Here is a 22189-nt window from a genome sequence, read left to right on the forward strand (position 1 = left end):
GAACCTGAGGGGCAACGTTTTCACACTGGATGGTAGGTGTGTGTGTGTGGAACGAGCTGCTACAGGAGGTAGTCGAGGCGGGTATAATCTGCAACTACATTTAAATGTACAATAACTACATTTAAAAGACATTTTGGACGGAGACATGGATAGGATGAGTTTAGAGGGACATGGGCTGAAGGCGGGCAGGTGGGACTGGTGTAGACGAGGCATTGTGGACAGCATGGACAAGTTATGCCCGAAGGGCCTGTTTCCGTTTTTTTCCCTCCTAAACTGCGTCTAAATTCATCTCTCTCTCTCTCCCTCTCTCCTCCTCCAGATCAGAAACGAGGTGTTTGAGGAGGTGGAACGGAGGTTCCGTGAGCAAGAGCGGCTGATCAAGAACTTTATCCGGGACATCTCCCTCTACTTGCAGCACTTGAGGGTGAGCCTGTGGCGGGCTGCTACCACGGGGGTGGGGGGGTGGGGTGGGGGGTGGTCCTTTGCGTCAAACTCAACAACCAGCCCATCGCAGCTGGGCTTAGGACCACCTAGGATGTGGGCAGTTATGGACGGACAGGGGAAGGAGTGAAGGACTGATGGTGGAATTAGGATTGAAAGATGGATGGGGACCAGGGAAGGGTTTTGAGTGACAGACAAGGACTTAGAGTCCTTCACACAGAAAGTGGTGAATCTCTGGAATTCTCTGCCACAGAAGGTAGTTGAGGCCAGTTCATTGACTGTATTTAAGAGGGAATTAGATGTGGCCCTTGTGGCTAAAGGGATCGGGGGGTATGGAGAGCAGGCAGGTACAGGATACTGAGTTGGATGATCAGCCATGATCATATTGAATGGCGGTGCAGGCTCGAAGGGCCGAATGGCCTACTCCTGCACCTATTTTCTATGTTTCTATGACTGAGGAAGGAGTTTGAGTGACGCATAGCGACGGGGGAAGGAGTTTATAAAACGGACGGGGATGGGGGAAGGATTTGAGGATAGTCGGGGTATGGAATGGGGATGTGTTTTGTGGCACGGATGGGGGGAGGAGGAGGGGGCGTTTGAGGTATGGACAGGGATGGGGGAAAGAATTTGAGGGATGGAAGGGGGGGAAAGGTTTGAGGGACGGACAGTGGCGGGGGAAGGAATTTGATGGGACGTGTGGGGGAAGGGTTTGAGGGGAAGGCAGGATCGGGTTTAATGGTTTGGGGGCCGCTGTATGGAGCCACTCCAGCCTGCTGAGGACCAGGGTCCTGGACACCAGACCGCAGGTCCCCACCACCCACCTCTCTGTCCTGGGCCTCTTCCACTGTCATAGTGAGGCCACACACACAATAGCGGAACAGCACTTAGTATTCCGCTTGGGTAGCGTACAACCCAACGGTATGAATGTCTGAGGTAGGATCTGACATCCAGCATTCTGGCAGGCAGGTTTGCCACTGCTACACAGGTGGTTTTAAACTGAATAAGGTGGGTGGGGTGTCGAATGGGATAGTGGAGGATGGAGTTAAAGGGAAAGGGTTTCTTAAATGTGTGAGCGTAGAGACAGAGGGGTGTAAAATGAGGGTAGAAGCAATAGGTAGCAAGGTGAAAAGTAAAAGTGGCAGGCAGACAAAACCAGGGCAAAAATCAAAAAGGGCCACTTTTCAACATAATTGTATAAGGGGTAAGAGTGTTGTAAAAACAAGCCTGAAGGCTTTGTGTCTCAATGCAAGGAGCATTCGTAATAAGGTGGATGAGTTGAATGTGCAGATAGCTATTAATGACTATGATATAGTTGGGATCACGGAGACATGGCTCCAGGGTGACCAAGGCTGGGAGCTGAACATCCAGGGATATTCAATATTCAGGAGGGATAGAGAGAAAGGAAAAGGAGGTGGGGTAGCGTTGCTGATTAGAGAGGAGATTAGCGCAATGGAAAGGAAGAACATTAGTTTGGAGGATGTGGAATCGGTATGGGTAGAGCTGCGAAACACTAAGGGGCAGAAAACGCTGGTGGGTGTTGTGTACAGGCCACCTAACAGTAGTAGTGAAGTTGGAGATGGTATCAAACAGGAAATTAGAAATGCGTGCGACAAAGGCAAAACCGTTATAATGGGTGACTTCAATCTACATATAGATTGGGTGAATCAAATTGGCAGGGGTGCTGAGGAAGAGGATTTCTTGGAATGTATGCGGGATAGTTATCTAAATCAACATGTAGAGGAACCAACGAGAGAGCAGGCTATTTTAGACTGGGTATTGAGTAATGAGGAAGGGTGAGTTAGCAGTCTTGTTGTACGTGCCCCCTTGGGCAAGAGTGACCATAATATGGTTGAGTTCTTCATTAGGATGGAGAGTGACATTGTTAATTCAGAAACAATGGTTCTGAACTTAAAGAAAGGTAACTTTGAGGGTATGAGACGTGAATTGGCCAAGATTGACTGGCAATTAATTCTAAAAGGGTTGACGGTGGATATGCAATGGAAGACATTTAAAGACTGCATGGATGAACTACAAAAATTGTTCATCCCAGTTTGGCAAAAGAATAAATCAGGGAAGGTAGTGCATCCGTGGATAACAAGGGAAATTAGGGATAGTATCAAAGCGAAGGATGATGCGTACAAATTAGCCAGAAAAAGCAGCATACCGGAGGACTGGGAGAAATTCAGAGACCAGCAGAGGAGGACAAATGGCTTAATTAGGAAAGGAAAAATAGATTATGAAAGAAAACTGGCAGGGAACATAAAAACTGACTGCAAAAGTTTTTATAGATATGTGAAAAGAAAGAGATTAGTTAAAACAAATGTAGGTCCCTTGCAGTCAGAAACAGGTGAGTTGATCATGGGGAACAAGGATATGGCGGACCAATTGAATAACTACTTTGGTTCCGTCTTCACTAAGGAAGACATAAATAATCTGCCGGAAATAGCAGGGGACCGCGGGTCAAAGGAGTTGGAGGAATTGAGTGAAATCCAGGTTAGCCGGGAAGTGGTGTTGGGTAAATTGAATGGATTAAAGACCGATAAATCCCCAGGGCCAGATAGGCTGCATCCCAGAGTACTTAAGGAAGTAGCTCCAGAAATAGTGGATGCATTAGTAATAATCTTTCAAAACTCTTTAGATTCTGGAGTAGTTCCTGAGGATTGGCGGGTAGCAAACGTAACCCCACTTTTTAAGAAGGGAGGGAGAGAGAAAACGGGGAATTACAGACCAGTTAGTCTAACATCGGTAGTAGGGAAACTGCTAGAGTCAGTTATTAAAGATGGGATAGCAGCACATTTGGAAAGTGGTGAAATCATTGGACAAAGTCAGCATGGATTTACAAAAGGTAAATCATGTCTGACGAATCTTATAGAATTTTTCGAGGATGTAACTAGTAGCGTGGATAGGGGAGAACCAGTGGATGTGGTGTATCTGGACTTCCAGAAGGCTTTCGACAAGGTCCCACATAAGAGATTAGTATACAAACTTAAAGCACACGGCATTGGGGGTTCAGTATTGATGTGGATAGAGAACTGGCTGGCAAACAGGAAGCAAAGAGTAGGAGTAAACGGGTCCTTTTCACAATGGCAGGCAGTGACTAGTGGGGTACCGCAAGGCTCAGTGCTGGGACCCCAGCTATTTACAATATATATTAATGATCTGGATGAGGGAATTGAAGGCAATATCTCCAAGTTTGCGGATGACACTAAGCTGAGGGGCAGTGTTAGCTGTGAGGAGGATGCTAGGAGACTGCAAGGTGACTTGGATAGGCTGGGTGAGTGGGCAAATGTTTGGCAGATGCAGTATAATGTGGATAAATGTGAGGTTATCCATTTTGGTGGCAAAAACAGGAATACAGACTATTATCTAAATGGTGGCCGACTAGGAAAAGGGGAGATGCAGCGAGACCTGGGTGTCATGGTACACCAGTCATTGAAAGTAGGCATGCAGGTGCAGCAGGCAGTGAAGAAAGCGAATGGTATGTTAGCTTTCATAGCAAAAGGATTTGAGTATAGGAGCAGGGAGGTTCTACTGCAGTTGTACAGGGTCTTGGTGAGACCACACCTGGAGTATTGCGTACAGTTTTGGTCTCCAAATCTGAGGAAGGACATTATTGCCATAGAGGGAGCGCAGAGAAGGTTCACCAGACTGATTCCTGGAATGTCAGGACTGTCTTATGAAGAAAGACTGGATAGACTTGGTTTATACTCTCTAGAATTTAGGAGATTGAGAGGGGATCTTATAGAAACTTATAAAATTCTTAAGGGGTTGGACAGGCTAGATGCAGGAAGATTGCTCCCGATGTTGGGGAAGTCCAGGACAAGGGGTCACAGCTTAAGGATAAGGGGGAAATCCATTAAAACCGAGATGAGAAGAACTTTTTTCACACAGAGAGTGGTGAATCTCTGGAACTCTCTGCCATAGAGGGTAGTCGAGGCCAGTTCATTGGCTATATTTAAGAGGGAGTTAGATGTGGCCCTTGTGGCTAAGGGGATCAGAGGGTATGGAGAGAAGGCAGGTACGGGATACTGAGTTGGATGATCAGCCATGATCATATTGAATGGCGGTGCAGGCTCGAAGGGCCGAATGGCCTACTCCTGCACCTAATTTCTATGTTTCTATGTTTCTATGATCCTGACCGGAAACATTGTCTGTATTTCCCTCCGTAGATGCTGCCTGACCCCGTGTTCCTCCAGAACTTTGTGTCCGTTTTTGACAATAAACTTGACTTGGTTTGACCTACAGATGGCTCCAGGTTGGGTACTCAGCATTGGTCGGCACAAAAAGCAATTTGGAAAGAGCAATAAATCTTTGCTGACACTGACACCTCGTGAGCTAATAAAAAAGAGTCTTAAAACCTTTTGATTAGGTCACACCTTAATCCTCAGGAATCTTAGGAATCTTCCATCGCTGAGTCCCTAATTTTCTTTTTATTCCCCCCCCCCCCCCCCCCAACCCCCAGGATTCTGCGTCGGTGAAGGTCCTGGCAGCCATGAGCATCCTGGACATGTACGGAGAGAAGAGCCAGACCAACCTGGAGTGTTACCAGCGGGCACAACGCCTCATCTGCGACAGCCTCTTCAACGACTTTGTAAGTGCGACGATGGAGCCTCCAATTAACTCCACAATGCTGCTCGCTCGGTGTTAACAGGGCCGCAAGGCAAGGAGGAACTGTGTCTACAGAGCTGACAGACTGGGGAAAGGCTTGTGGGGTGGATACAGACTGTAAAGTTTAGATGGCATCACTGGAAGTGGAGGTTGCTTCACTGGGGAAGGGTTTGTGGGGTGGGCACAGACTGGGGAAGGGTTTGTAGGGTGGGCACAGGCTGACTGGGGAAAGGTTTGTGGAATGGACGCGGACTGATTGGGGAAGTGTTTGCGTGAATGTTTATACGTTCTCCCTGTGACCACGTGGGTTTCCTCCGGGTACTCCGCAAGCGTGGGAGGACACCGGTTTTGTAGGTTAACTGGCCCTCTGTAAATCACCCCTAGTGTGAATGGTGATGGTGCGGAATCGGTGAGCTGAAGGGCCTGTTTCCACGTTGTATCTCTAAACTAAACTAAATTAAGTGTGCAGCGATGAAATCCACAGATTCACCAACCTGGAGCAAAATAATTTTCTCCTTGCGTTTTGAGTCGTACAGCGTGGAAACAGTCCCTTCGGCCTGACTTTCACACACAGACCAACATGCCCCATCTATACTGGTTGCACCGGTCTCCCTCTAAATCTGACCAATCCAGATATGCTGCCTGACCCACTGAGTTACTCCAGCTTTTTGTGTCTAACTTCGGTGTAACCCAGCATCTGCAGTTCCTTCCTACACTATCTATATACCTGTCAACCTGTCTCTTAAACATTGTGATAGCACCTGCCTCAACTACCTCCTCCGGCAGCTCGTTCCATATACCCTCCTCTCTTTGTGTCAAAAAGTTACCCCTCAAGTCCCTATTAAATATTTCACCCCCCCCTTCACCTTAAACCTATGTCCTCTGGTTCTTGATTCCCCTACTTTGGGTAAAGGTCTCTGTGCATGGACTCAAAATGCTAGACACAAAAGGCAACACCTGGAGAACATGGATAGGCGATGTTTCGAGTTAAGACCCTTCTTCAGACATTCTTCTCATGATTTTGTACAGCTCTATAAGATCACCCCTCATCCTCCTGCGCTCCAAGGAATAGAGCCCCAGCCTGGTCCAAATGTGTTTTCAGTGTTGTGGTGTTACCCGCACCTGATAGCGTCTTGTTTCCCCGAGCAGAAGGAGCGGACAGAGCGTTTGGTGATCGGCCCGCTGACCCAGCTGCTCGGCATGTGTGCCGGCCCCCACAAGCTGATGATCAAACGCTTCGACAAGATGCTGGACTTCCACAACTGCACGGAGCGGGCGGAGAGGCTGAAGGACAAGAGGACGCTGGACGAGCTGCAAGCCGCCAAGAACAACTACGAGGCCCTCAACGCCCAGCTGCTGGACGACATGCCCCGCTTCCACAGGAGAGCAGAGGAGCTCTTCCTGGGCTGTGTGCAGGGCTTCGCTGAGGCTCACCGCCACTTTGTGGGGGCAACGCTGGCTGAACTCCTGCCCCTGTCACAGGTAAGAGACAGAGGCACGGCTGACAGGTCTACAGCACGTCCTGCCCCACCCCTGGTTTATTTACTTTAGTTTGCTTCAGTTGGTTCAGTTTTTATTTTATTTTTATTTTTATTTTATTAGAAGTAAGTACAATAATGTGGTACCTTGTAGACACCTAATATATATTGACACGTTACATTTGATGTACAACTTCTTATTTTATTTTTGTAGCAGAAAGAGAATAGTAGAACAATAGAGAAGTGCGTGATATCGAACAGTGAGGTGAAGGAAAGAAGAAAAGAGAGAAAATAGGGAGAGAAAAAGAGGAGATAGAAAACAGGGGACAGAAGGAGAAATAGCTATTTATTATCTTGACCACCCTTCACCCGATCCTGAAACAGTTAATTTCTACGGTTATGTTGCACCATATGCTTGTAAGAAGTCGATAAATGGAGACCAAATCATGAAGAATTGGTCTGCTTTGTCTGTTAGGAGGAGTCTCATTTCTTCAAGATGTGAGGTTTCTTCAAGAGTTGGTTCCGTTTAGTTCACTTTAGTTTAGTCTGCTTGAGTTTAGTTTGCTTGAGTTCAGATTATCTTAGGTCAGGTCGCATCTCAGGAGCACATGGATAGATGACGTTTTGGGTCGGAATCCATCTTCAGGCTGGGTTAGTTTACCTGGGCATCATGTTTGACACGGATGTAGTGGGCTATAGGACCTGATCCTGTGCTGTACGTACGTACGTACGTACAGCTGCCTCAGCATAATCAAAGACCTGCCTCGCCCCGATCACTCTCTCGCACACCTCCAGATTCAGGCACAGTTTCTTCACAGCTGTTTGCAGGCAACTGAACAGTCCTATCATTAACCAGAGAGCTGTCCTGACCCCCCCCCATATACCTCATTGGAGGCCCTTGGACTATCTTTGATTGGACTTTCTTGGACTTTATCTTGCACTAAATGTTATTCCCTATATCCTGTATCTGTACACCGTGGACGGCTTGATTGTAATTGAATTGAATTTAATTGAATCCTTTATTTGTCATTCAGACCTTTCGGTCTGAACGAAATGCTGTTGCCTGCAGCCATACATGTAATAATAACAACACACAATAAACACAAATTAACATCCACCACAGTGAGTTCACCAAACACCTCCTCACTGTGATGGAGGCAAAAGTCTTAGAGTTACTGTCTCTTCCCTCCTCTTCTCCCTCTGCACCGAGGCGAAACCCCACCGGGCGATGGTAAGTCAGTCCCGCGGTTCAAGCTCCGCGGCCCGGGGGTGGTCGAAGCTGCCGCCCTCCAGTCCAGCGGACGCAGCTGTTGCAACGGGTGCTCCGGAAAACAGGCATCAACCTGTGACCTGCGAGCTCCCGACATTGTCATCCACTGGCCCGCGGCCGAGCCCCGGATCCAGGTCGCCGCCGCCAGAACGCCGCCTCAGCCGCCGGAGCACCTTCTCCGCCCCGCACCGGGCCGCCCACACGGCAACGGCAACGTCTCAGCCCTGCACCGGGCTGCCCCCACGGGAGCACCTTCCAGCCGGGAGCCGGTCCGCCCTCACCGGAGCGCCTTCCAGCCGGTAGCCAGGCCACCCACACGGCAGCGCCTCAGCCCCGTTGCAACAGCTGCCCCCACGGGAGCGCCTTCCAGCCGGGACCCAGGCCGCTCACACGGGAGCGCCTTCGAGCCGGTAGCCGTGCCGCCCGCACGGGAGTGTCTCAGCCCCGCGCCGTCCGCCCTCACCGGAGCGCCGAGTCGTGCCGCTGCCCGAACGCCGCTGCAGCTCGAAGACGGCCAGCCTCGCGTTGGTGAGTCCTGGCTGGTTCTACCTCAGGACCCTCGAGGTCGGTCGCAGGTTGGAGGCCGCCAGCTCCGCCATTAGGCCTCAGCGCAGACGGGGGAAGAGAAGGGGGATACGACAAAAAAGTCGCGTTCCCCCGAAGGGAGAGACAGAAAGCCCTGTTTCACCCCCACCCCACACACATAACACCACCTAATAACCAAAAAAATTACTAAACTAGACAAAAAAAACAACACAAAAAAGTAAAAACAGACAGACTGCAGGCGAGCCGCAGCCGTATCACAGCGCCGCCACTTCCGGAATCATGTGCAGTCTTTCCGCTGACTGGATAGCGTGTAACAAAAAAGGTTTTTCACTGTACCTCTGTACACGTGACAATAAACTAAACTGTGTTCTGTGTTCCAGTTGATTTTGTTGGTGAGCAAGGACACCACGATCGTGGCCTCCTTCCAGGAAGAGCACAATAAGGCCATGCAGCTGCTCCAGGTCTTCAGCTTCTTCCCAGACTCCCTCCCTGCCTCCAGGAAGCCCTTCGAGCGCAAGACCATCGAGCGGCAGTCTGCAAGATGGCAGATGTCCACGTTGGTAAGCCTTGCCCTATGCAGCCCTGTCCACGCTCGCCAACAGGCTCTCCCACATCACCCGTGGTTCAGCCACAGGGTGGTGAATCTGTGGAATTCATTGCCACAGACAGCTGTGGAGGCCAAGTCAATGGATATTTTTAAGGCAGAGATTGCCAGATTCTTGATAAGTGCGCATGTCAGGGGTTATGGGGAGAAAGCAGAGGGAAAGATAGATCAGCCACAATTGAATGGAGGAGTAGACTTCAGGGGCTGAATGGCCTAATTCTGCTCCTAATACTTATGAGGGATTATTGATGGAGAAGTTGTGGCATTATGTTGAAGTTGTACAAGACGTTGGTGAGGCTACCTCTAGAGTATTGGGTTCATTCCTGGTCACCCTGCTATAGGAAGGATGACAAGGCATGTGTACAACCACAGACAGACATGAATATACACACTCACACTCGCACAAGTCACCCTGTTATAGCTGAAAAGAGAGCAGAGAAGATTTACAAGGGCGTTGCCTGGACTTGAGGGCCTGAGTTAAACAGGAGAGGTTGGACAGGCTTGGATTTTATTCCTTGGAGCGCAGGACGATGAAGTGCGATCTTACAGAGATGTATAACATCATGAAAGAAAGAAACAGGGTAAATGCACAGAGTCTTTTACCCAGGGTAGAGGAATCAAGAACCAGAGGACATGGGTTTAAGGTGAGGGGGGTGGGGGGGAAGGGGAAAGATTTAATAGGAACCTGTGGAACCGAAGGATGGTGGATGTGTGGAACGAGCTGTCAGACGAGGTCGGTGAGGCAGGTACAATAATCACATTTATAAGACATTTAGACATGTACATGGATGGGAATAGTTTGGAGGGATATGGGCCAAACTCGGGCAGGTGGGACTAGTGTAAATGGGGCATAGATGTTGGGCTGAAGTTTAGTTTGGTTTAGAGATACAGGATGGCAATGGGCCCTTCGACCCACCGAGTCCGTGCTGACCAGCGATCACCCGTACACTAGTAGACAAAAATGTTGGAGAAACTCAGCGGGTGAGGCAGTATCTACGGAGCGAAGGAAATAGGTGACGTTTTCCACTGTATCTTCCACTGCATCGCTGTTTACGATCTCGGCCCGAAACGTCACCCATTCCTTCTCCAAAGATGCTGCCTGTCCCGCTGAGTTACTCCAGCAGTTTGTGTCGATCCAGTTTACTTTATTTTAGTTCAGTTTAACTTCATTTACTTCAGTTTAATTCAGTTTACTTTTGTTTTCGTTCTTCATGGTCACTGGAAGGATCTCTGCCTCCGTGCTCCATGACTCTATGACACCAACAGTGTTGCTCTTCTCTCTTTCTCTCTCTCCAGCCCCTCTCCACATTCCAGACGGGAGAACAGCGGGCATCCCTGTTGGCGAAGTACGAGCCGGACAAGCTGCACCAGGCCGACCGCAACTTCAACGCTGCCCAGGAGCTCGACGTCTCTCTGCTGGAAGGAGACCTGGTGGGAGTCATCAAACAGCAGGATCCCATGGGCAGCCAGAACCGCTGGCTGGTGGACAATGGGGGTAGGGGCCGACTGCTTTTGTTTTGGGGATGCGGTGTGGAGGCAGGCCCTTCGGCCCACCGGGTCCGTGCCGACAACCCTCTACTTTCACACTACTTTCGTTCAGTTTAGAGCTACAGCATGGAAACAGGCCAATTCGGCCCAAAGAACCCACGCTGACCAACGTTACACCTTTCACACTAGTTTAGCTTAGCTCTAAGTTACAGGAGTGGGATTAGGCTATTCCGCCCATCAAGTCTACTCCTCTATTTAACTACAGCTGACCTATCGTTCCCTCTCAGTCCCATTCTCCTGCCTTCTCCCATAACCCCAGACACCCTTACTAATCAAACATCTGTCAATATTCTCCTTAAAAATACCAAATAACGTCCTCCTCAGCCGTCTGTGGTAGTGAATTCCACAAATTCTCCGCCCTCTAAAGAAATTCCTCCTCATCTCCTTTCTAAAGGTATGTCCTTTTATTCTAAGGCTATGGCCTCGGGTCCTAGACTCTCCCACTTGTGGAAACATCCTCTCCATATCCATTTATCCAGGCTTTTCACTGTTTGTGGTAATTTAGAGATACAGCGTGGAAACATGCCCCTTCGACCCACCGAGTCCATACCGACCAACATTAGCATTATCCTACACATCAGGGACCATTTACAACTTACAGAAGCCAATTAACCTACAAACCAGCACTCTCTTTGGAGTGTGAGTGGAAATCTGCAGAAACCCACGCGGTCACAGAGAGAACGTGCAAACTCCGTACAGACAGCACATGCAGTCAGGATCCAACCCGGGTCACTGGTGCTGTGAGGCAGGAACTCTACCACTGTGCCGCCCCTCGTATAATACATGTGACAAGAATACTAAACGTAACCAAACAAGATGTAGAAAAGAACTGCATTGAAGGTAAACACAAAGTGCTGGGGTAACTCAGCGGGTCAGACATCATCTCAGGAGAGAAGGGATGGGTGATGTTTCGGGTTGAGTCCGTTCTTGTTTGACTGTGTGTGACGTTGCCTGTTGTTTCCCCTGCAGTGGTGAAGGGCTTTGTGTACAGTTCCTTCCTGAAGCCGTACAACCCGCGTTGCAGCCACTCGGACATCTCAGTGGGAAGCCACTCCTCCAACGAGTCTGGCTACGGCGGCTCCTCGCCAGTGATCTCGCGGCAGAACAGCGCCTCGGCCTTGGCGGTCAACCACTCCACCGGCACCGTCTCCTACTCCGCCCCCACCGTGGACACTCCGGGCCCCGTCACCCCCAGTGTGGGGGGGACGCAGAGGACAAGCGGGGGCCAGGGGCGGCAGGTCGCAGCCGACCCTGACCCTTCCCAGCGACCCCCCGCCCTGGCGTGCCGATCCAGCACCTTCGACCACTCGTCAACCGTGACTTCTCAGCGGCCCAAGGATTCCTACTCCACGGTGCAGCCCAAACGCTCCGGGCAGATGGAATACTCCCTGCCGAGGAAAAACAGGGAATGCCGACGGGTGTTACGCCGGGCATCATCGCAGGAGGGCTACCTGGAGAGCAACAACTTTGACTCCGGGCATCAGGTAACATCAGGGAGACTGTGGGTGAGGGAGCTTGCACCAGCATGGTGGGGCAGCGGGCAGAGCTGCTGCCTCACAGCGCCAGAGACTCAAGTTAGATCCTGACTGCGGGTGCTGTCTGTACGTTCTCCCTGTGACTGCGTGGGTTTTCTCCGGGTGCTCTGGTTTCCTCCCACACTCCAAATACATAGAGGTTTGTAGGTTAATTGGCTTCTGTAAATTGTCGCTAGTGTGTGTAGGATATGCTAGTGCATGGGGTGATTGCTGGCCAGCATGGACTTTGTGGGCCGAAGGGCCTATTTCCGTGCTGTATGCCTACTCTATGACTATGAAGTAGGGTCCTGACCTGAAACGTTGCCTGTCCTTCCCTCCAGAGATGCTCAGCCTGAAATCGGGTCCCGACCTGAAACATCAACTATCCGCACTGTCCATAGATGCTGACCCGCTGTGTTACTCCGGCACTTTGTGTCCTTTATGTAAACCAGCATCTGCAAAAAATGGACGGCACAGTGGCACAGCGGTAGAGTTGCGGCCTTACAGCGCTAGGCCCGGGTTAGATCCTGACCACACGTGCTGTCTGTACGGAGTTTGTGCATTCTCCCTGTGACTGTGTGGGTTTTCTCCGGGTGCTCCGGTTTCCTCCCACATCCCAAAGACGTGTGGGTTTGTGGGTTAATTGGCTTTGGTAAAAATTGCAAATTGTCCCTACAGTGTTGGATAGTGCTAGTGTACGGGGTGGTCGGCGTGGACTCGGTGGGCCGAAGGAGCTGTTTCCGCGCTGTATCTCTAAAGTCTAAAAGTTCCTCGTGTCCCACAACCACCCCCCCCCCCCCCCCCGCCCGACTGACCGCTGCTTCCTCTCCGCCCCAGGTTTACTACGCCGTCTACAACTTCAGGGCGCGGTGCTCGAACGAGCTCACCATCCATCTCAACCAGCGGCTGCGCATCCTCTGCTTCCACGACATGGACGGTAACCGGGAGTGGTGGCTGGCGCAGGCTGACGGCAAGCAGGGCTACGTGCCCGCCACCTACATCCGGAAAACGGAGTACACGTGAGGTGGGGAGAGGAGGCCGAGGGAGGGGTCTGAACGGAACAGCAGCAAGCGCCCTCTCGTGTGTTGGAAACACTCGGGCCAACCAGGCCGGGCGAGAGAGAGAGAGAGCCTCGCTGGAAGCAACATCTTCACCGACTTATCTGGACTCGAAGACTTGCAATTGGGGGAATAAATGCTGGTGCTATTCTCCATCAAAACTCCTCAATCCAAATCTTCCTCGATTCCACGGTGAATCCACCGTAAAATATACGGGCCCCACCCCCCCCCCCCCCCATGTTAAGAAGAACGTTTGCCGATCCGGACTTTACCTACCCTCGGCCTCCTGTTTCCAGGAACACCACCGTTTTGAGATTGGGGTTTGGCAGACGGACGGGGCTACCTAATTGTGCGTCTGCACGCCGCTGTGGCAAACTGTTGGCAGGAGAAGGGCCGGTGCCGTCTAGATAACGGAAGGCACAAGAGGAACCCGGGCCAGAGGGATACGAGCCGTGGGTTCCACGTCTGATAGCATGCGGTATGATGATAACACTTAGGCCTATCCAGCACAGCCCAGTCTTATAAACACAGCATTTTAAGCTTGATGTATCCTTATAGAATGTTTTACACTACACACAGCTCGGTTTTATATTTGACTCGGTTTGAGTGTTTTAGCCGTGGTTGGTTCGGCTGCAACTTGGGTCAAAGTGCCAGCATCGACTCCCACGGACAACAAAAACCAAAGGGTGGGGAAGAGAGGAGAGCCTCTAAACCAAATAGCAGTGTTGAGTGGAGCTATGATCTCTAGTTGGATGGCTAGAATGGGGCCGATGGGCCGAAGGTGCTCCTCAAGCCAACAGCTGGTTGGAGACCAGCAGCTGATCGTCCTTCCTCCATCAGGGAACCGTATCCAGGAGATAAGCAAGCCAAATATTTACCTAATGTGCATGGACTTGCCTGGCAAAGAACCCAGTCCCAAGCAAAGACCATCAACTCTCCCTGCAACAAGCCACACTCAATGGCTTGAAGATGTCGACTCCAAAGTTGGCCTGTGAGCTTGCTGGGAATCTAACGAGGTGTCTGGGCCCAAAACGTCAGCTATCCATGTTCTGCAGGGATGCTGCCTGACCCGCTGAGTTACTCCGGCACCTTGTGTCCAGGGTGTGCTTTATGTTCTGTGGCCACGGGGAGTCTTGGGCATGGTCATCGGGCAGTAAAGCTTTGCTACAGCAACGTGTGTCGGGTGGGGGTCTGAGCCTGGCGTAAATGTCCGCACAAGCTCGACAAGCGTGGGAATCTCGACGAACCACTCACCTGATTCAACCTCGCCTGAGCGCCGGAACTAAGTAACCAACATCATCTCAGCTCAGCCAGAGGATGATGGCCCCAGTGCCTGGAGTAGGATGGGCAAGGCCATTCAACCTGAGTGCCTACCTCCCATGGTCTCGTGCGGAGAGAGATGTGGGACGGTGAGGTACACACCTCTGGATATCTGGCACCATCTCATAGCCATCTCGTTCTCATCAATGAACACAGTCAATGCCTGTGTGTGTGGTCTGTCAGCAAATGATGCTAACATCTACGCTGGAATTAAAGAGAGACTTTAATGTTTTGTGTGTGTGACTGAGTCTGAGTGTGCGTGCGAGCGTGTGTGTGAGAGTGTGTAAGAGAGGTACTCTCATTTAGGTATAGGTTTATTAATGTTACGTGTACCGAGGTACAGTGAAAAGTTTTGTTTTGCTTGCTATCCAAACATCAGATATACCATACATAAATACAATCAAGTCAAATTCAAGTACAATAGGTAGAGTAAAGGGGAAGATACAGAGTGCAGATTATAGTTCTCAGCATTGTTTTGCATCAGTTCCAGAGACAAAGTCCAATGTCTGCAATGGTGTAGAGGTGAATCGGACAGTACCCTAGCTTATGGAAGGACCATTCAGAAGCTTGATCACAGAGGGGAAGAAGCTGTTCCTGGGTCTCATGCTGCGCACTTTCAAGCTTCTGTACCTTCTTCTGGACAGGAGAGGGAAGAAGGAAAGACTGAAATGGGACAAGTCTTTAATTATGTTGGCTGCTTTCCCGAGGCAGTGTGGTGTAGATGAAGTCAATGGGGGGGGGGAATCTGGATTGTGTGATGGACTGGGCTACATCCACAACTCTCTACAATTTCTTGCGTTCTTGGCGAGAGCTGTTCACAAACCAAGCTGTGATGCATACTGACAAAATGCTTTCTACGGTGCATTGCAACATTTAGTGCACTGCGTGTAGGAATTCAATCAGAAACCTTGCTGGGTTAAAGCCATGAAGTTCCTTACGGGTAGATCAGATACCTTAATAAACTATAACCCTGGACAGATATCAAATAATTACAGTGCATCACTTGCAGAGGATGGATGTCTTGCACACTTTCATTGAAAGATACTGCATGGAAACAGGCCCTTCGGCCCATCGAGTCCATGCCGACCATCGCTCACCCACTCGCACTGGTTCTATATTATCCCACTTTCTCATCCACTCCCAGCACACTAGGAGCAATTTACAGAGGGACAATTATCCTACAAACGTACACATGTGGGAGTTAAACCCACGCGGCCGTAGGGCGAACTTGCAAACTCCACACAGACAGCACCGGATGTCAGGATTAAACCTGGGACTCTGGAGCTGTGAGACTGTCACACAGGACCATAAAATAAGTTGAGGGGGGTCTGGAATCTTGCCCAGTTCACCCCTAACATAGAAAATAAGTGCAGGAGTAGGCCATTCGGCCCTTCGAGCCTGTACCGCCATTCAATATGATCATGGCTAACCTACCCCAAAGCCCAGTTTAATGTGACTCTCGGGGTGCTGATGCGTGACTGGGCATTTTATTGAGTACCAATCATCTTTCCCTTATTCTCCTCTGTCTCTGCAACGTGTTTTAATTTGCTGTCACATGCACAAGTAACAGTGAAAAGCCTTTTTGTTGCGTGCTATCCAGTCAATGGAAAGACTAGACATAATGACAATCAAGCTGGCCACAGTGTACAGATATAGGATAAAGCGAATAACGTTTCGTGCAAGATAAAGTCCAGTGCAGTTTGATTAAAGGTACAGTGCCCTCCATAATGTTTGGGACAAAGACCCATCATTTATTTATTTGCCCCATGTACTCCACAATTTGAGATTTGTAATAGAAAAAAATCACATGTGGTCAAAGTGCACATTGTTAGATTTTATTCAAGGGTATTTTTATACATTTTGGTTTCACCATGTAGAAATTACAGCTGTGTTTTTACATAATCCCCCTCATTTCAGGGCACCATAATGTTTGGGACACATGGCTTCACAGGTGTTTGTAATTGCTCAGGTGTGTTTAACTGCCTCCTTAATGAAGGTATAAGAGAGCTCTCAGTATCTAGTCTTTCCTCCAGTCTTTCCATCACATTTGGAAACTTTTATTATTGCTGTTTATCAACATAAGGACCAAAGTTGTGCCAATGAAAGTCAAATAAGCCTTTGTGAATGAGAAACAAGAATGAAACTGTTATGGAGACATCAGCCAAACCAAAATCAACTGTTTGGAACATCATTAAGAAGAACAAGAGCACTGGTGAGCTTACTAATCGCAAAGGGACTGACAGGCCAAGGAAGACCTCCACTGCTGGTGACAGAAGAATTTTCTCTATAATAAAGAAAAATCCCCAAACACCTGTCCGACAGATCAGAAAAACTCTTCAGGTGTCAGGAGTGGATTTGTCAATGACCACTGTCTGCAGAAGACTTCATGAACAAAAATAGATGCTACACTGCAAGAAGCAAACCACTGGTTAGCCACAAAAATAGGATGGTCATGTTACTGCTTGCCAAGAAGTACAGTTCTGGAAAAGGTCTTGTGGACAGATGAGATGAAGATTAATTTATATCAGAGTGATGGCAAGGGCAAAGTATGGAGGAGAGAAGGAACTGCCCAAGATCCAAAGCATACCAGCTCATCTGTGAAACATGGTGGTGGGGGTGTTATGGCCTGGGCATGTATGGCTGCTGAAGGTACTGGCTCACTTATCTTCATTGATGATACAACTGCTGATGGTAGCAGCCATATGAATTCTGAACAAATGCCTCAAAATCCATTGGTCGGCTGTTCATTCTACAGCAAGACAATGATCCCAAACATACTGCTAAAGCAACAAAGGAGTTTTTCAAAGCTACAAAATAGTCATTCTTGAATGGCCAAACATTATGGTACCCTGAAATGGGGGGGGACAATGTATAAACACTACTGTAATTTTTACATGGTGATACCAAAATGTTTAAAAATTGCCTTTATTGAAATCTGACAATGCACTTTAACCACATGTGAATTTTTTTCTATTACAAATCTCAAATTGTGGAGAACAGAGGCAAATAAATATTGATGGGTCATTGTCCCAAACATTATGGAGGGCACTGTAGTCCGAGGGTCTCAAATGAGGTAGATGGGAGGTCAGGACCACTCTCTAGTTGGTGATAGGATGGTTCAGGTGCCTGATAACAGCTGGGAAGAAACTGTCCCTAAATCTGGAGGTGTACATTTTCACATTTCTGTACATCTTGCCTGATGGGAGAAGAGGGAGTGACGGGTCCTTGATTATGCTGGTGGCCTTGCCGAGGCAGTGTGAAGTGTAGATGGGGCAATGGACAGAAGATTGGTTTGCCTGATGTCCACAATTCTCTGGGCTGTGTCCCCAATTCTCTACAATCTGCAGTATGTGGTATTCTTGCCTTCATAGGTTGGGGCATTAAGTGTAAGAATCAGAAAGTTCCTCTGGTGTGCTGTATCAGTTTCAGAGATACAGCATGAAAACAGGCCCTTCGGCCCACCGAGTCCATGCTGACCATTGATCACCCGTTCACACTAGTTCTAACCTACACGCCAGATTTAATTTCCAGAAACTAATTAACCTAGAAACCTGCATGTCTTTGGGATGTGGGAGGAAACCGGAGCACCCGGAGAAAACTAGCGCATTGACAGGGAGGAGATACAAGCTCCACACACACAGCACCCGTAGTCAAGATAGAACCTGCGTCAATTGCGCTGTGAGGCAGCAGCACTACCCGCTGCGCAGATGGTGGGCAGAACAGAGAGAGGGATCGGTGGGTCCAATGAGTGAGTGGTTTTGAGGGGAGTGGGGCAGTGTTACTTCGCCACTCTCTCGTTCATGGGTTGGATGTTGATTCTTGTGCTCGAAGACCGTCCACCGTCCCGATAGCTGGGACCTGCCCTCGCTGCCTGGCCATGTCAAAGAACCGTGTTCTTCTCCATTGTGACCCCTGCTTCCATCGCCATCCTGTAGAAATGTCCTTTGCTTTGAATGAGGGCAGAAGGGGTGTCAAACTCCAGGATTCTTCCTGCGTCCAATACCATCACCCTGCCAGACCGGAGAACAGATTTAGTACTGAGATACTACATGTATAAGATCACGAGGGAAAACGAGAGGGTAAATGCACAGTCTTTTACCCAGAGTAGGGGAATCAAGAACCAGAGGACACTGGTTTAAGGCGAGGGAAAAGATTTAAAAGGAACCCGAGGGGCAACATTTTTTTACACAAAGGGTGGGTATGGAACGAGCTGCCAGAGGACATAGTTGGCTACTATTGCAATGTTTAAGAGACACCGGGACAAGTACATGGATAGGATAGGTTTCGAGGGACATGGGCCAAACACAGGCAGGTGGGACTAGTGTAGACTGATAACATTTTTGAATTGAATACATTTTACTAGCCAATTATGTATACAGTACATACTAGGAATTTGCCGGTGCTTTGCTCGCAAGGATAACAACATGATTACAGTAGACAATTAAAAATAAAACAAGATAAACGTAAAACAAATAAAATAAAATACCAGAGCAAAAGGAGGTTACAGATGTTTGGCTGTTGAGTAGAGCTACTGCTCGTGGGAAAAAGCTATTTTTATGTCAGGCTCTTCAGCCCAACTTGGCCGTGCTGGCCGATCTACACTAATCTCACCTGACCCATGTTTGGCCCATATACCACTAAACCTACCCCATCCATATACCTGTCCAAATACCTTTTAAATGTTGTTATGGTACCTGCCTCAACTACCTCCTCCGGCAGCTCGTTCCATACACCCAGTGAAACAGTTGTTTAAGAAGGAACTGCAGATGCTGGAGAAACTCAGCGGGTGAGGCAGCATCTATGGAGCGAAGTAAATGGGCAACGTTTCGGAAGAAGGGTCTCGACCCGAAACGTTGCCTGTTTCCTTCGCTCCATAGATGCTGCCTCACCCGCTGAGTTTCTCCAGCGTTTTTGTCTACCCAGTGAAACAGTTGTCCTTCAGGTTTCGAATCGTTCCCACCCTCACCTTGACCTCTGGTTGTTGATTCCCCTACTCTGGGTAAAATACTGTGCATTCACCCCGTGGAATAGGCTGGGAGGGGAGGGGAGGGAATGAAGAGGGGGACAGAGAGGTGGAGTGATGGGGATGAGGAAGGGGAGCGGTGGGGATGAGGGGAGGATGGGATAGGGAGGGGAGGATGGGATAGGGAGGGGAGGATGGGATACGGAGGGGAGGGAATGACGAAGGGGACGGAGGTGGAGTGATGGGATGAGGGGGGCAGACGGAGTGAGGGTGGGATGGGGAGGTGGAGTGATGGGGATGAGGAAGGGGAGCGGTGGGGATGAGAGGAGGATGGGATAGGGAGGGGAGGATGGGATAGGGAGGGGAGCGAATGACGAAGGGGACGGAGGTGGAGTGATGGGGATGAGGGGGGCAGACAGGGAGTGAGGGTGGGATGGGACAGGGAGGTGGAGTGATGGGGATGAGGAAGGGGAGCGGTGGGGATGAGAGGAGGATGGGACAGGGAGGGGAGGATGGGAGGGTACAGAGAGGGATGGGACGGGTACCGGAGGATGCGACTGAGAGGAAGGGGACGAGGTGGGGGAGAGGATGGATGAGGGGAGGGTCCAGGAGGCGGGGTCTGTACCTGGAGCAGTCCATGACGGTGTGCAGCCGGTGTGCGATGACCAGCAGGGTGCAGGCTGCGAAGCGGTGGCGGATGGTGGCCTGGATCAGCCTGTCCGTCTCCAGGTCAACGGCGGCAGTCGCCTCGTCTAGGACCAGCACCCGGGAGCCGCGCAGCAAAGCCCGCGCCAGGCACAGCAACTGCCGCTGCCCCACACTGCCGGGGGGGAGAGAGGGTCACTGACTGCCCAAACAGTGAGGGGATAGAGAGTGGGTGACCGGCGTCACAAGCTGTGAGAGAGGGGGGAGATAGATGGCGAGGGGCACCCACTGCCCAAAATGGGGGAGGGAGAGAAAATCACCAACTACCCAAACAGTGATAGAGGGGGGAGGGAGGGAGGGAGTCACCGACTGCCCAAACTGTGTGAGATAGTAGTGGGGGTGGGGAGAGATAGGGTCACCACTGACCCATCGTGGGAAACCACCACCCCCCCCTCCCCCAACAAGAGCAGGAGGGTGAACGAGAGAGGGGGAGTCTCGCTGACCCACTGCAGAGCGACTCTCACCAAACAGTGAGGGAGGGATGAAGGAGCAGGGAGAGAGAGTGATGGAGAGAGGGAGTGATGGAGAGAGAGGGTGTTACCCACTGATCCACCGCAGGGTAATCAGGAGGAAAGAAGAGAGCCCCCCACCGACCCAGTGCAGGCAATACTCCACAAACAGAGGAAGGGAGGGAAAGAGAGAGGGATAGAGAGGCCGGGTCACTGGTACACACATGCACAAACGGACATGCACACACACACATATACATAAACAGTCGTACACAGGCACACACATACATATACAGGCATCACATACATTTAAAGACATACACGCACATGCACAAAGACATGCAAAGGTCTGCGTACATGCAGACATGTGTACGCACACACAGACATGCAGTGCAGTTATGAGCAAGCCCACATATCCAGGCACACACACAATCACACACACACAGACATGCAGTGTAGTTATCTATATGCAAGACCACATATCCAGGCACACACATTCACACAATGTACAATCTTCATTTACAATCACATAAACACACACACACACACACACATGCATTGTGTACACTAGTACACACCCATGCACACTAACCCCAGTACACAGTGCACATTTATATACAAGGGCATGTGCATGCGCAGGGAAAGATGTGTACACACAAACCCCACACTGACAGGGGGACAGGGAGTGGGGGGGTCCGTGGCTGGTGGGGTGAGGAACTTACCTGAGGTTCTCTCCTCCTTCTGCCACCTCCTGCTGGAGTTTGTTGGGCAGGCCGGCGGTGAACGGCTTCAGGTGAGCCAGTTCCAGGGCGTCCCACACCTTCTCGTCCGAGTATTCGTTGAAAGGGTCCAGGTTCATCCTGAAGGTGCCCGAGAACAGCACAGGGTCCTGGGGGCAAAGAAACAGGCTCACGGTTGGTCAACGTGCCAACTGGGACGGTCAACGAGATTGGCCAGGTGTAGAAACAAAGAACTGCAGATGCTGGTTTATACCAAAGATAGACACAAAGTGCTGGAGTAACTCAGCGGGTCAGGCAGCATCTCTGGAGAACATGAATAGGTAGCGTTTCATAGATACAACGATACATAGAAAATAGGTGCAGGAGTAGGCCGTTCGGCCCTTCGAGCCTGCACCGCCATTCAATATGATCATGGCTGATCATCCAACTCAGTATCCCGTACCTGCCTTCTCTCCATACCCCCTGATCCCTTTAGCCACAAGGGCCACATCTAACTCCCTCTTAAATATAGCCAATGAACTGGCCTCAACTACCCTCTGTGGCAGAGAGTTCCAGAGATTCACCACTCTCTGTGTGAAAAAGTTTCTTCTCATCTCGGTCCTAAAGGATTTCCCCCTTATCCTTAAGCTGTGACCCCTTGTCCTTGTTTCAGGTCGGGATTCTTCTTCAGACTATAGATAGGTGACATTTTGGGTCAGGACCCTTATTCAGAAAGGTCCCGAGCCAAAATGTCACCTATCCCATGTTCTCCAGAGATGCTGAGATACTCCAGCACTTTGTGTCTATCTCTGACCAAGTTTCGTTTAGTTTAGAGATACAGCATGGAAGCAGGTACTTCAGCCCACCAAGTCTGTGCCGACCAGCGATCACCCGTTAACGCTAGATCTATCCCACACACACTTGGGATCATTTACAGAAGCCAATTAACCGACAAACCTGCACGTC

At 50.0% G+C, this 22189-nt stretch overlaps 2 protein-coding genes across 2 annotated transcripts in view; one reads left to right on the forward strand and one right to left on the reverse strand.

The window, feature by feature from the left end:
• The window catches only part of LOC116981227 (dynamin binding protein), a 30470-nt gene extending 16814 nt beyond the window's left edge, over positions 1-13656 (forward strand). The window contains exons 8-14 of the mRNA XM_033034082.1: positions 320-424; positions 4904-5032; positions 6199-6531; positions 8724-8903; positions 10244-10442; positions 11465-11979; positions 12847-13656. Coding sequence (XP_032889973.1) covers positions 320-424; positions 4904-5032; positions 6199-6531; positions 8724-8903; positions 10244-10442; positions 11465-11979; positions 12847-13032 — 1647 coding nt within the window. The 3' untranslated portion in view covers positions 13033-13656. The remainder of the gene's footprint in view (positions 1-319; positions 425-4903; positions 5033-6198; positions 6532-8723; positions 8904-10243; positions 10443-11464; positions 11980-12846) is intronic.
• A 4465-nt stretch (positions 13657-18121) lies between these two features.
• abcc2 (ATP binding cassette subfamily C member 2) overlaps positions 18122-22189 on the reverse strand; it is a 50468-nt gene continuing 46400 nt past the window's right edge. Inside the window, exons 30-32 of the mRNA XM_033034081.1 lie at positions 21227-21393; positions 19976-20170; positions 18122-18397 (exon numbers count right to left, since the gene is read on the reverse strand). Coding sequence (XP_032889972.1) covers positions 18268-18397; positions 19976-20170; positions 21227-21393 — 492 coding nt within the window. The 3' untranslated portion in view covers positions 18122-18267. The remainder of the gene's footprint in view (positions 18398-19975; positions 20171-21226; positions 21394-22189) is intronic.

The sequence above is a fragment of the Amblyraja radiata genome, chromosome 15 (genome assembly GCF_010909765.2).
Source record: "Amblyraja radiata isolate CabotCenter1 chromosome 15, sAmbRad1.1.pri, whole genome shotgun sequence".
In the NCBI taxonomy this organism is placed as follows: domain Eukaryota; kingdom Metazoa; phylum Chordata; class Chondrichthyes; order Rajiformes; family Rajidae; genus Amblyraja; species Amblyraja radiata.